At 37.0% G+C, this 12631-nt stretch overlaps 1 protein-coding gene across 1 annotated transcript in view; it reads right to left on the minus strand.

Annotated features, from left to right (window-relative positions):
• The window catches only part of LOC124607017, a 231844-nt gene that overhangs the window by 91060 nt on the left and 128153 nt on the right, over positions 1–12631 (minus strand). Inside the window, exon 6 of the mRNA XM_047139176.1 lies at positions 6493–6599. Coding sequence (XP_046995132.1) covers positions 6493–6599 — 107 coding nt within the window. The remainder of the gene's footprint in view (positions 1–6492; positions 6600–12631) is intronic.

Consider the following 12631-nt stretch of genomic DNA (forward strand, 5'->3'; position numbering starts at 1 on the left):
TTTGAAACATTGTTAAAAGGGAAACAGTGCAACTGAGAGCACAGGAAGACTGTATTTCTATCAAATTCAACCAAAAGTTTATTATCAAGAAGTCAGAAGTAGAAAACATTTTAATAATCATTTTTTAAGTGTTATACAGAAAATAGGATCCAGCTATTCATTAGAAAATGCAAGGCAGTATATGGGAGAGGTAATAGCTATGCAATTTGATAAAACTGAAATTCAAGATTGAAATTACGACAACAATAAATTCACTCAAAAGTAAAATCTCACTTGGAATTGATGGCATTTCCAACAGAGTTCCCAACAGATAAGTAGGGTTCTCAGCCACATGTGTAGTAGCTGACTGAAACAGGGGATACTTCCAGACAGACAGAAGTATGCTGTTATTGAACCATTGCATAAAAAAGGGGATAGGACTGATGCTAACAACTACCACCGAACCTCACTTCTGACAGCTTTCTCAAAAATCATGGAAAAAGTAACGTATTCATGAGTAGTATCACAAATTTGAAAAATGAAGTACAAACAAAGTGTCAATTTGGTTTTCAGAAAGGCTTTTCAACAGAAAATGCTATATATGATTTCACTGTTCAAACATTGGATGGGACAGCGCACAAATGATTTAATTCATGAAACTTCGTGGCAGATTAAAACTGTGTGCCGGACCAAGACTCAAACTCCGCTGCAAAGTGAAAATATCATTCTGGAAACATCCCCCAGGCTGTGGCTAAGCCATGTCTCTGCAATATCCTTTCTTTCAGGAGTGCTAGTTCTGCAAGGTACGCAGGAGAGCTTCTGTAAAGTTTGGAAGGTAGGAAACGAGGTACTGGCAGAAGTAAAGCTGTGAGGATGGGGCGTGAGTCATGCTTGGGTACTCAGTTGGTAGAGGACTTGCCCGCAAAAGGCAAAGGTCCCGAGTTCCATCCTCAGTCTGGCACATAGTTTTAATCTGCCAGAAGTTTCATATCGGCACACTCTCCGCTGCAGAGTGAAAATCTCATTCTGGATTTTATTCATATTTAACTGGAAGAATGCAGAAGATTGAAATAAACAGTACAGGTAGTCTCCAAAAATCAACAGAGTCCTCTAACTGGGGAGGTATCATAGATGGTATCCCACAGGGTTCAGTCTTGGGTCCTTTATTGTTCTTAATTTATATTAATGACTTGCCACTCTATATACTTGAAGATGCAAAGTAAATTCTTCTTGCTGCTGATACAAGTATAGTAATCACACTCAACAAACAAGAATCAGCTGAGGAAATTGCAAATAACATCTTCCAGAAAATTATTAAGTGGTTCTCTGCAAATGGATTCTCACTAAATTTTGAGAAAACACAGTTCATACAGTTCTGTTCAGCAAATTTCATGACACCATTGATAAATATAGTCTACGAACAGTAGTCTGTTGCTAATGCAGAATATTCAAATTTTCTGGGTGTGTGCATTGATAAGAAATCGAATTTGAAGAAACACATCAATGATCTGCTGAAACGGTTAGGTTCAGCTACTTACATACACTATTAGGGTTATTGCAAATTTTGGTGGTAAACATATCAGTAAATTATCCTACTATGCCTATTTCTATTCACTGCTTTCATATGGGACCATGTTTTGGGGTAATTCATCATTAAGAGAAAAAGTATTCATCGCACAAAAGTGTGTAATCAGAATAATAGTTGGAGTCCACCCAAGATCACTTTGCAGACATTTGTTTAAGGAATTCGTAATATTCATAGTGCTTTCACAACGCATATATTCACTTATGAAATTTGTTGTAATTAACCCATCCCATTTCAAAAATAACAGTGAGTTGTGTAGCTAAAATTCTAGAAGGGAGGACGATTTTCACTATTCTGGGTTACATCTGACTTCAGCACAGAAGAGGGTGAATTATGCTGCCACAGAATCTTTGGTCATTTGCCAAATAGCATTAAAAGTCTGACAGATAGCCAACCAACATTTAGAAACAAATTAAAATAAATTCTGAATTACAACTCCTTCTACTTAATACATGAATTTTTAGATATGAAGTAGTAAAAAGAAGATAACAATTAATTATTTTGTGTAAAGAAAACTCATGTTACAAATAAACACAAACACACACACTGTTGCATTTCAAAATCTTTCCTTTGTCACTGTTGCATTTCGAAATCTTTCCTTGCGGATGGATATGTGTGTGTGTGAGAGTGTATACCTGTCCTTTTTTCCCCCTAAGGTAAGTCTTTTCGCTCCCAGGATTGGAATGACTCCTTACCCTCTCCCTTAAAACCCACATCCTTTCGTCTTTCCCTCTCCTTCCCTCTTTCCTGATGAAGCAACCGTTTGTTGCGAAAGCTTGAATTTTGTGTGTATGTTTGTGTTTGTTTGTGTGTCTATCGACCTGCCAGCACTTTCGCTTGGTAAGTCACATCATCTTTGTTTTTAGAAAACTTATGTTAAAGTGACATGTTCCACTTCATTACAAAATGTCATATTCATTATCTATGGAACAAGTATTAATGTATGTACGTATATCTAAAAACAAAGATGATGTAACTTACCAAACGAAAGCATTGGTATGTTGATAGACACACAAATAAACACAAACACACACAAAATTCAAGCTTTCGCAACCCATGGTTGCTTCATCAGGAAAGAGGGAAGGAGGGGGAAACACGAAAGGATGTGGGTTTTACGGGAGAGGGTAAGGAGTCATTCCAATCCCGGGAACAGAAAGACTTACCTTAGGGGGAAAAAAGGACAGGTATACACTCGCACACACACACACACATATCCATCTGCACATATACAGACACAAGCAGACATTTGCCTTTACAAATGTCTGGCATGGAGGCCTTAAATCTGGGAATGAACATATTCATGTTTTGGTCCCACTGTTTAATGACACCCTTAAAAAATGAAAAACACAGATAACCACAGAGCAGTATACAGATGAAGTTAAAAAGGTATTTAAGTAAGCAATGTGTAAATCCATTAAATTGAAGAAAATTAAACTTTTGCAAGACTGTCTTTTTTATCTCCCTAATTAAACTTTAGAGATAACAATATTTTTCTGTTCTTTCATTAGGTGAAAATATTTAAAAAAATATTCAAGACAAATTTTCATTAACTTACAAAGTACAGGTGTGTTAAAGTTATGAAAATGATCTGCTTAGAAGAAGTGAATCACCACAACAACACTTGCCAGCAGCAGACAAACAAGTGTGGAAATGTGTTCACTATGATTCATCAAGTAATACAGAATAGTATGAAGTTTATACTGCCCACATCATCTGTTGGTATAAAGTAGTACTATTTCCACAGAGCACCAAACCTCAGCGGGTCTCTGAACAAAAAAGGGAGAAACTTTCTGTTCACCGTGTAGATTTCCTGAACACCAGAAATGGAAACATGCTCTCCAACATATATACACCTCATGTTACCCTTACTGACTTAATCTCTACTGAAACACCTCTTTTACCACAATGAGAGAATTTCATAATTTACTCTGCTTTTTCTTTCCTCCTCCTCCCATTTCCTTCTCTATTGTTTTTTTCCTTTTTCCTCCTATTTCATGACTGCATATTTCATTCCACTTTTCATATCTCTTCCTGTTTAATTCACCTGAATTTATGCTCACATCTGTCAATTTTTCCCCATTAAGAACAGTGTTTTGAATTCTATGTGCTAGGAAGTCCTGAATTCAGTCACAAATCTGAGCTGATACTCAGTATGCTTGTACTTTTGTTTAGTAAATGTTAGAGCAGAACTGAATTGAATGTCTTCTGAAGTCAAGCAACACGCCCTTGTCTGCTGTGCTCTGGATTTCAAGACAATCTCTGGTTATAGAATCCATACTGAAGTTTATAGTTGAGATTTTTTATTCTCCAATAATGTCACAATGCATGAGCATAAAACACATTTTATAAATCTACAAGAGATTCACATCAGTGATACATGCCTATAATTATTTGCATCTGTCTGATGAACCTTCTCAAAAACAGGAATGACCTGCACATTTTTGCAAATAACTTGGTACCATGTGTTGCTCCAGCAACCTGCAATGAACTACTGTTTGAACGAAAGCAGGTTTTTCACAAACTCTACTTAGAATGTCACAGGCATCTCATCCAGTAAAGATGCCTTTCCACTAATGAACAGTTTTGGTTGATTTTCTATTATGTGACTGCTTATCTCAATATCTGCTATTTAAGAGTTCCTGTGATGGTTGAAAGGATGAGCCATTTTCAGATCTCCCAAGGTGAAACAATTTAGGACAGAATTCAGTCATTCAGTCTTCTTTCAGTCATCTTGCATTTCACCACTGGTACAGTGACAGAGTGACTAATAAATGATTTTGGTTTGCTTACTGACTTACCTATGAGCAAATCCTCAAAGGCTTTGTAATCAGTTCAGTTGCCAAAATTTTATGTTCAAATTTATTGAACACTTCTCGGATTGGTCTCCTTGTGTTTATTTTGGTTTTATTCAGCTTTTACTTGCCAACTAGTTTTCAACTTCTCTTTTCGATCCTAGAAACTTTGTAACCTGGCTATTGAACCTTGGTGGATCTTTCCCATCCTTCACAACATTGTTCAACACATATTAGCCTAAGGAATGCTTTAGAATTATGTCTGCTCTAGCCCCCCCCCCCCCCCCCCCCCCTGCCCAATCCTCAGAGCCTAACATTTGATTATGACTGTTCAGATATTCTGCAATTTGTTTTCTGTCACTCTTGTTAAGCAAAGATATTTTCCCATTTTTCTTAACATCTCTTAACACCTGTAGTCACTGATGCTATAATAGTGTTGTGGTCCCTGATGTCCTCTACATTAGGTGATTCAAAACGGTAGGGTCTATTAGTTAATGGGAAGCCTAAGACATTGCCTTAATGAGTTGGTTCCCGTAACTGTCTGTACAAAGTAAATTTTGACAAGACATTCAGAACAATCTAAAACACTATGTGATCAAAAGTACCCGGAAACCCCAAAAACATACGTTTTTTATACTAGGTGCGTTGTGTTGCCAGCTACTCCATATCAGCAACCTTAGTAGTCATTAGATATTGTGAGAGAGCATAATGGGGTGCTCAGCAGAACTCACAGACTTCGAACTTGGTCAGGTGAATGGGTGTCACTTGTGTCACACATCTGTAAGTCCACCCCTGGTAGCTGAATGGTCAGCATGACAGATTGTCAATCCTCTGGTCCCGGGTTCAATTCCCAGCTGGGTCGGGGAATTTTCTACACCCAGGGACTGGGAGTTGTGCTGTCCTCCTCCTCATCCTATCATCCTCATCAACTGCAGGTCACCGAAGTGGCATCAAATTGAAAGATGGGCACCCGGTGAACGGTCTGCCCGACGGGAGGCCCTAGCCATATGATTAAATTAAATAAATACATCTGTAAGCGAGATTTCCACACTCCTAAACAGCCCTAGGTCCACTGTTTCCAATATGATAGTGAAGTGGAAATGTGAAGGGACACGTACAGCACAATAGGATACAGCTCAACCTTGTCTTTTGACTGACAGCGACCACCGATGGTTGAAGAGGGTCATAATGTGTAATAGGCAGACATCTATCCAGACCATCACACAGGAATTCCAAACTGCATCAGGAACCACTACAAGTACTATGAGTTATGCGGGAGGTGAGAAAACTTGGATTTCATGGTCAAGCGGCTGCTCATAAGCCACACATCATGCCGGTAATTGCCAAACGACACTTCACTTGGTGTAAGGAACGTAAACATTGGATGACTGAACAGTGGAAATATGTCGTGTGGAGTAATGAATCATGGTACACAATGTGGCAATCTGATGGCAGGGTGTGGGTATGTCAAATGCCCAGTGAACGTTATCTTCCAGCAGTAAAATTCGAAGGCGGTGGTGTTATGGTGTGGTTATGTTTTTCATGGAGGGGGCTTGCACCCATTGATGTTTTGCATGTTACTATCACAGCACAGGCCCACTTTGATGTTTTAAACACCTTCTTGATTTCCACTGTTGGAGAGCAATTTGGGGATGACGATTGCATCTTTCAACACGATCGAGCACCTGTTCACAATTCACAGCCTGTGGTGGAGTGGTTACACAACAATAATATCCCTGTAATGGACTTGTCTGCACAGGATCCTGACCTGAATCCTATGAAACACCTTTGGGATGTTTCGGAATGCTGACTTCATGCCAGGCCTCACTGACCGACATTGATACCTCTCCTCAGTGCAGCACTCTATGAAGAATGGGCTGCCATTCTCCAAGAAACCTTCCAGCACCTAACTGAACATATGCCTGCAAGAGTGGCAGCTCCCATCAAGGCCAAGGGTGGGCCAACACCATATTGAATTCTGGCATTACCGATGGAGGGTGCCGTGAACTCGTAAGTCATTTTCAGCCAGGTCTCTGGATACTTTTGATCACATAGTGTATGAAAAACAGGCACATTAAAGTAGAAAAAAATGAATTTATTTCTGAACTAAATTAAAATATTTGGAATCATACAAACCATGACTATGATCTCTGAATGCTTGCATTTCTTCTTTATAAGTCTTTCCATTAACTTTAATAACTGCATTCATAGAACCCATTTGTTCATAGTGTGACTGATGAGCCCTGGAAGTCATATAATATGTTTTTAACATTTTAAAACATTGACCTTTAATGTAAAACTCATTTATGTTTTATTATATCTTTCAGCATTATGACTATGAATAAATGAAACGAGCTATGGTATTTCTCTGGAAATGTAATGAACACATTCATCTATACAGTCAGATCAAGACACTGCCTTTCTAAGTGCAAAGCAAGCGGAAATGCATATTCATTGTTTTATCCATGTAATAGTGCCACATCGTTTGTTATTCATCTGGATACCTAGAAATTTCACACATGGAGCCTCACTCATTAGTTTCTACTTCTGGTAGCTATAGCTAATTTTTATTTGTTTTCTGTTTCATTATCCTGCTGGCTGTGTGTGGTATTGGTGTGTTTGGGCAACAGAAGTGAGTCAAATTATGAACCTTGTGGTTCACAATATGTTTCCTTGCTAAGAATTTAATTTTATTCCTGTGCTGCCATTAGATAATGTGACACTCTGGTTACTGTTATTGACTCCATCCATGCAATGGGGGTGACTTTAGTGTCATAATGTGTTAGCTTCCCCAGTAAAATTTTACAACCTACATTGCCAAGGTCACAAACTGAGCAGTAGTTAAAGGATTATTGTGAGAAATATTGTTCAATATTCCATTATAAGCTAACTTATCAAACATTTTTGTAAATGTGGTAGAGAGGGGGGTGGGCCTATAAGTGGAGCTCATGAACTTATCTCCACTTTTAAAAATGGATATTACTACTGCATATTTCAGTCTTTCATGAAATACAACTTGACTCATTGACTTTTTAGAAGGGAACTCAAGGGTGGCACTATCGAGTTTGCACAATATTCCTGTACGTTGGTTGAAACACCAGCATAGCCAACAGAGTCACTGCTCTTTAGTGAGTTAATCAATTTTGACATATCTTTAACAGCTGAATCAGGAAAACTAATGTATGCTGATGGATTATGCAATACTTGTCTATGCAAATCTAATTTTTCTGCTTTCTACAGTTCACTTTTTTCCTTAATTTTCTATTGCTATTAGAAAGAATTAATTGAATTTGGTGGACAATGATTTGAATGTGACATAATCTGTCTTGTAGCTTCTGTCATTGGTGAACTCAATATCATTGGCCTTACAGATTTTATTCATTTCATGTTTAATGAGGCTATAAATTGCCTTGACTTTGTTCTTGAAATATTGTGTTTTTATGCATTATTCGTTTATCCAATAGAATAAATAACGGAAGTTCAACTTGTGAAGAGCTCATATTTGAGATTATAGATAGTCAGGAAAATATGATGGAGTATTATTATTAAAAATTCCTACAGCATCTTCTTATACCCTAATAACTTTTACACATACAAGTACATACTGTTCAGGCTGGCATAAAATATAGCAAACAACCTTTTTTGGGAAAATAAAAATTTGCTTCCCATTTAACTCAATGTATTTGGTACTTCATGATTCCATTTTTTAAAAGTCAAACTTGATACAATATTAATTTGTGGCACATAAAACATTTTGTAACTGGGCCCTCTTATCAATCACCAGATGCGTACCAAAATGTAATTGAAAACGTCTAGGAAACGACAGCTTCTAATATATATTTTGCCTAATTATATTGTCGTCATTGCAAGAGATTTAACTCATCCAAAAGTTAATTATGATGGTAACAGTACTGTAGTTGGTGGGTGTAATAAGACATGCTGTGAAACAGTAATAAATACTTTCTTGGAAAACTACATATAGAGGATATTTCAAAAGCCCACTAATTATGGACATTTATGAAGCACATATTTACTTCAATATAATTTATTTCTTGAGCAATTAGGAAAGTCAATGATGTATATATTATTGTCAGTGGTGTTTAGAAACAGTTGCAACCACTAAAACTAAACAATCCCCCAGGGCTGGACTAAATCCTGGCTAGTTTCTATACAGAATTTGCAGGTGAGTTAACCCTCTGTTAACTGTAATAATATTATTCTGATGCCAGCATAACTTCAGAGTAATACACTGAGAATAACTGATCTAGGGGGCATTTGTAAATCATCAAACACAAAACTAAGTAGAGACTCAACAGTATGAATAGGACACATTGCTGCCCAATACCAACCAGCGACTCCTCCTATATACATAGGGTATAAGAACGGACCCACAAAATTACAGACCAATATCCTTAACATCAGTTTACTATAGAACTCTTGAGCATATTCTAAGTTTGAATATAAGAAATTTTCTTGAGATGGAAAAAATTCAGTCCACAAATTAGTGTGGATTTAGAGAAAGCATTTCCTCATGTGAAACTCAGCTTGCCGTTTCCCCAAACAGTATTCAGCATACCATGGATGAAGGGCCACAGGCAAATTCCATATTCCTATGTTTCCAGAAAATGTTTAACAAAGTAGCCCACTGCAGACTGTTAACAAAGATTTGAGCATATGGAATAATGGAATAGGTTCTTGTGGATGTGAGTGGCTGGAAGATTTTTTTAAGTAATAGAAGCCAGTACATTGTCCTTGATGGCAAGTATTAAGAGATGAGGTATAGTCAGGAGTCCCCCATGAAAATATGATAGAACCACTCTTCCTCTCTTATTGTGGGAGTATGAGACTTTCCAGATATTTTGTAGCCAAAGTTTGGAAATAAATAATTTTGTTGAGTGGAAGTGAAATCTCGTACTAATTTTGAATATAAATGAACAAGCTTTATTGGTAGAGTTATATACATTTTTGTTATCCAGAATAATTGTTCAGAATATAAAGTTTTAATTATTATCTAAGAAGATATATTAGGGGACAAGTCTTGTTTTGTGAATTTTATTATATACATGAGGTATTCTGCCTGGTCTCTGTGCCATTCGAAAAGAGTTAAAGATGTACTTGGAGTCTTGATGGGCAAAGTAGTCAAAGGCAGCAAAGAGTTTTCTGTGCCAGCTGCGCTGTCAAGGAATAACACTGACCAGAAGTTTATGCCAATAATGTATATGTACATGTACTGAAAAAAAAAAAAAAATACTTATTATTCTTTGCCCAGAAGGTCTCCTGTAACAAAATACTTATCATATAATATTCATTGTACTTAAAGGCACATTAAAAGCCTTAAATGATCAGAGTTGCCAAGTCCTGGTTTATAGTAAAAATTAAGTTAATCTGCAGGTAAGAAGAATATTTTACAAGTCGGGGGTTTCACAGACTTCTTCGAGCTGAAGGTAACTTAAAATATATATGCAGAAAAAACTGTGGCTCTTAGGTTGATTCTGGGGGCAGGGGACCAGTGAGGTCATCGGTCCCATTGGATTAGGTTAAGGATGGGGAAGGAAGTCGGCCATGCCATTTCTATGGAACCATCCTGGCAATTACCTTCAGCAATTTAGGGAAATCATGGAAAACCTAAATCAGGATGGCTGGACACGGATTTGAGTCATCCTCCTCCTGAATGCAAGTCCAGTGTACTAACCACTGTGCCACCTTGCTCAGTGTGGCTCTTTGCTGATGACACTGTTGTGTATGGGATAGTGATGTCTTTGAGTGATTGTAGGAGGATACAGGATGAATTAAACTGAATTCCTGTTGGTGAACTTTTCTAGATGTAGAAAAATGAAAGTTAATGCAGACAAGTAGTAAAAATAATCCTGTACTGATCAGGTACAGTATCTACATCGACATCGAGATCTGTAGTTTGAAAACCAGAGTGAATGTCCCATTGTACCAGTTATTAAGGGTTTCTTCCCATTCCATTCACATATGAATGATCATTTGAATGCCTCCGTGCATGCTGTAGTTACTCTAATTTTGTCCTCACGATCCCTATGTAAGTCTTAAATAGGGAATTGTTGTATATTCCTAGAGTAATCATTTAAACCAGTTCTTGAAATTTTTTTAGTAGACTTTTTCAGGATAGTTTACATCTATCTTCAAGAGTCTGCCATACCTGTTTCTTCAGTATCTCTGTGACACTTTCCCACAGATCAAACAAATCTGTGACCACCCATGCTGCCCTTCTCTGTATACATTCAATATACCCTGTTGGTCCTATTGGTACGTGTCCCACACTCTTGAACAATATTCTAGAACCAGTTGCACAACTGATTTGTAAGCAATCTCCTTTGTAGACTAACTGCACTTCCCCAGTATCCTACCAATAAACTGAAGTCTTTCACTTGCTTTACACATGGCTCAGTCTATGTGATAATTCTATTTCATATCCCTACAAAGTGTTACACCCAAGTATTTCTAAGAGGTGGCCGATTACAACAGTGACTCATTGATATTATGATGATAGGATACAACATTCTTTACATTTTGTGAAGTGTGCAATTTTATATTTTTGAAAGTTTAACACAAGTTACCAATCTTTGCACCACTCTGAAATCTTATCAAAACGTGACTGAATATGTGTGCAGCTTCTTTTCAGAGAGTACTTCATTATAGATAACTGCATCATCTGCAAGAAGTCTGAGGTCACAATTAATATTGTCTGCAAGGTCATTAATATACAACATCAACAGCAATGGTCCCAAACCACTTTCCTGGGGCATACCCTAAGTTTCTTCTGCTTCTAATGATAACTCTGCATCCAAGATAACATGCTGCATCTTCTATACCAAAAAGTCCTCAATCCAGTCACGAATTTCACTTGATATATCATATAATCACACTTCTGACAATAAACAAATGCTTTTCAGAAATCAAGAAATACTATCTCTGCCTGACTGGCTTGATCCAGAACTTTCAGTATGTCACGTGAGAAAGGTGCGAGCTGGGTTTCAAGTGATTCATGTTTTCAGAGTCTATGCTGGATGGCAGCTCAGAACATGTTCAGGATTCTACAAGAAACCAATGTTAAGGATGTTGGATGGTAGTTTTTTTTTTTTTTTTTGTTTTTTTTTTACCTCAAGTACTTGGCACAGTTTTTTGTGCGAGGGATCTATGATAGTTTATAGTTATAGGAGAGAGGCTAATCAGCTGCAACTTTACTGTAGAATCTGATAGGGATTCTATCAGGCCTTGGAGTTTTGTTCAGTTTTAACAATTTTAGCTGTTTCTCAACACCAATGACAATAACACTTATTTAACACATCTTTTCACTGGTAAGAAAATTAAATTGGGGCAGTTCTCTTGGATTTCCTTTGTAAACAAGCTTTTAAAAATGGGCTTAAGCTTTTCAGGTTTATTTCTGCTACCCTCAATTTCAGTTCTTGTCTAACTCACTAAGAACTGGACACTACCATTGGTGCCACTAACAGCCTTTCCATATGACTTGAATTTTTTTGGGTTTTGTGAAAGATCATTTGAAAATATTCTATTATAGTAGTCATTGAAGGCTTTGTGCATTGTTCTCTTGACAGCCAAATAAGTTTTGTTCAGCATCTCTCTAGATATAGTCCTATGCTTTGTTTTACAACTATTATGCAGTACTCTCTGTTTCTTTATGGTGATTGTTTATGACCGAGGGGGCTCCCACATGGACTATGTTAGTATTAGTGCTGTGTCACTTAACACAGTCATGTTGATCAAATATCTAGGTGTAATGTCTACATCTTCAAAGAATAAGGTTTCTTAGAGAAAAGTATAGAGATTTTAAATTATCTTTTTTATAACTTCAATTCAAACTTCCTACAAAGTTTCTCATAACTCTACTTAACTTTATAACACACTTTACATATGTTTTATGTAACTTTTATATAATATTATGAATATTTTCAGGTCATTTTATGATAATTTGGTTAGACTAATGGCAGCATGCCCTAAATGTAGGAAAATGTAAGTTAATTCAGATGATTAGGATAAATACAATAGTAGAGGTATGCATCCTGACACAGTCATGTCAATGTAGTCAATCTAATGTGTCATTGTGAAGCAATATGAAACGGAATGAGCACAAAAGATCAGTGGTAGAGAAGACAAGTGGTTTGCTTCAATTTATTGGGAGAATTCTAGGAATGTGTAACTCATTTATAAAGGAAACTGTATACAGAACAACTAATTTGACCTATTGATGAGTACTGTTCGAATGTCAGGGATCCACACTAGGTCAGAT

This window comes from Schistocerca americana, chromosome 3 (assembly GCF_021461395.2).
Source record: "Schistocerca americana isolate TAMUIC-IGC-003095 chromosome 3, iqSchAmer2.1, whole genome shotgun sequence".
Classification (NCBI taxonomy): domain Eukaryota; kingdom Metazoa; phylum Arthropoda; class Insecta; order Orthoptera; family Acrididae; genus Schistocerca; species Schistocerca americana.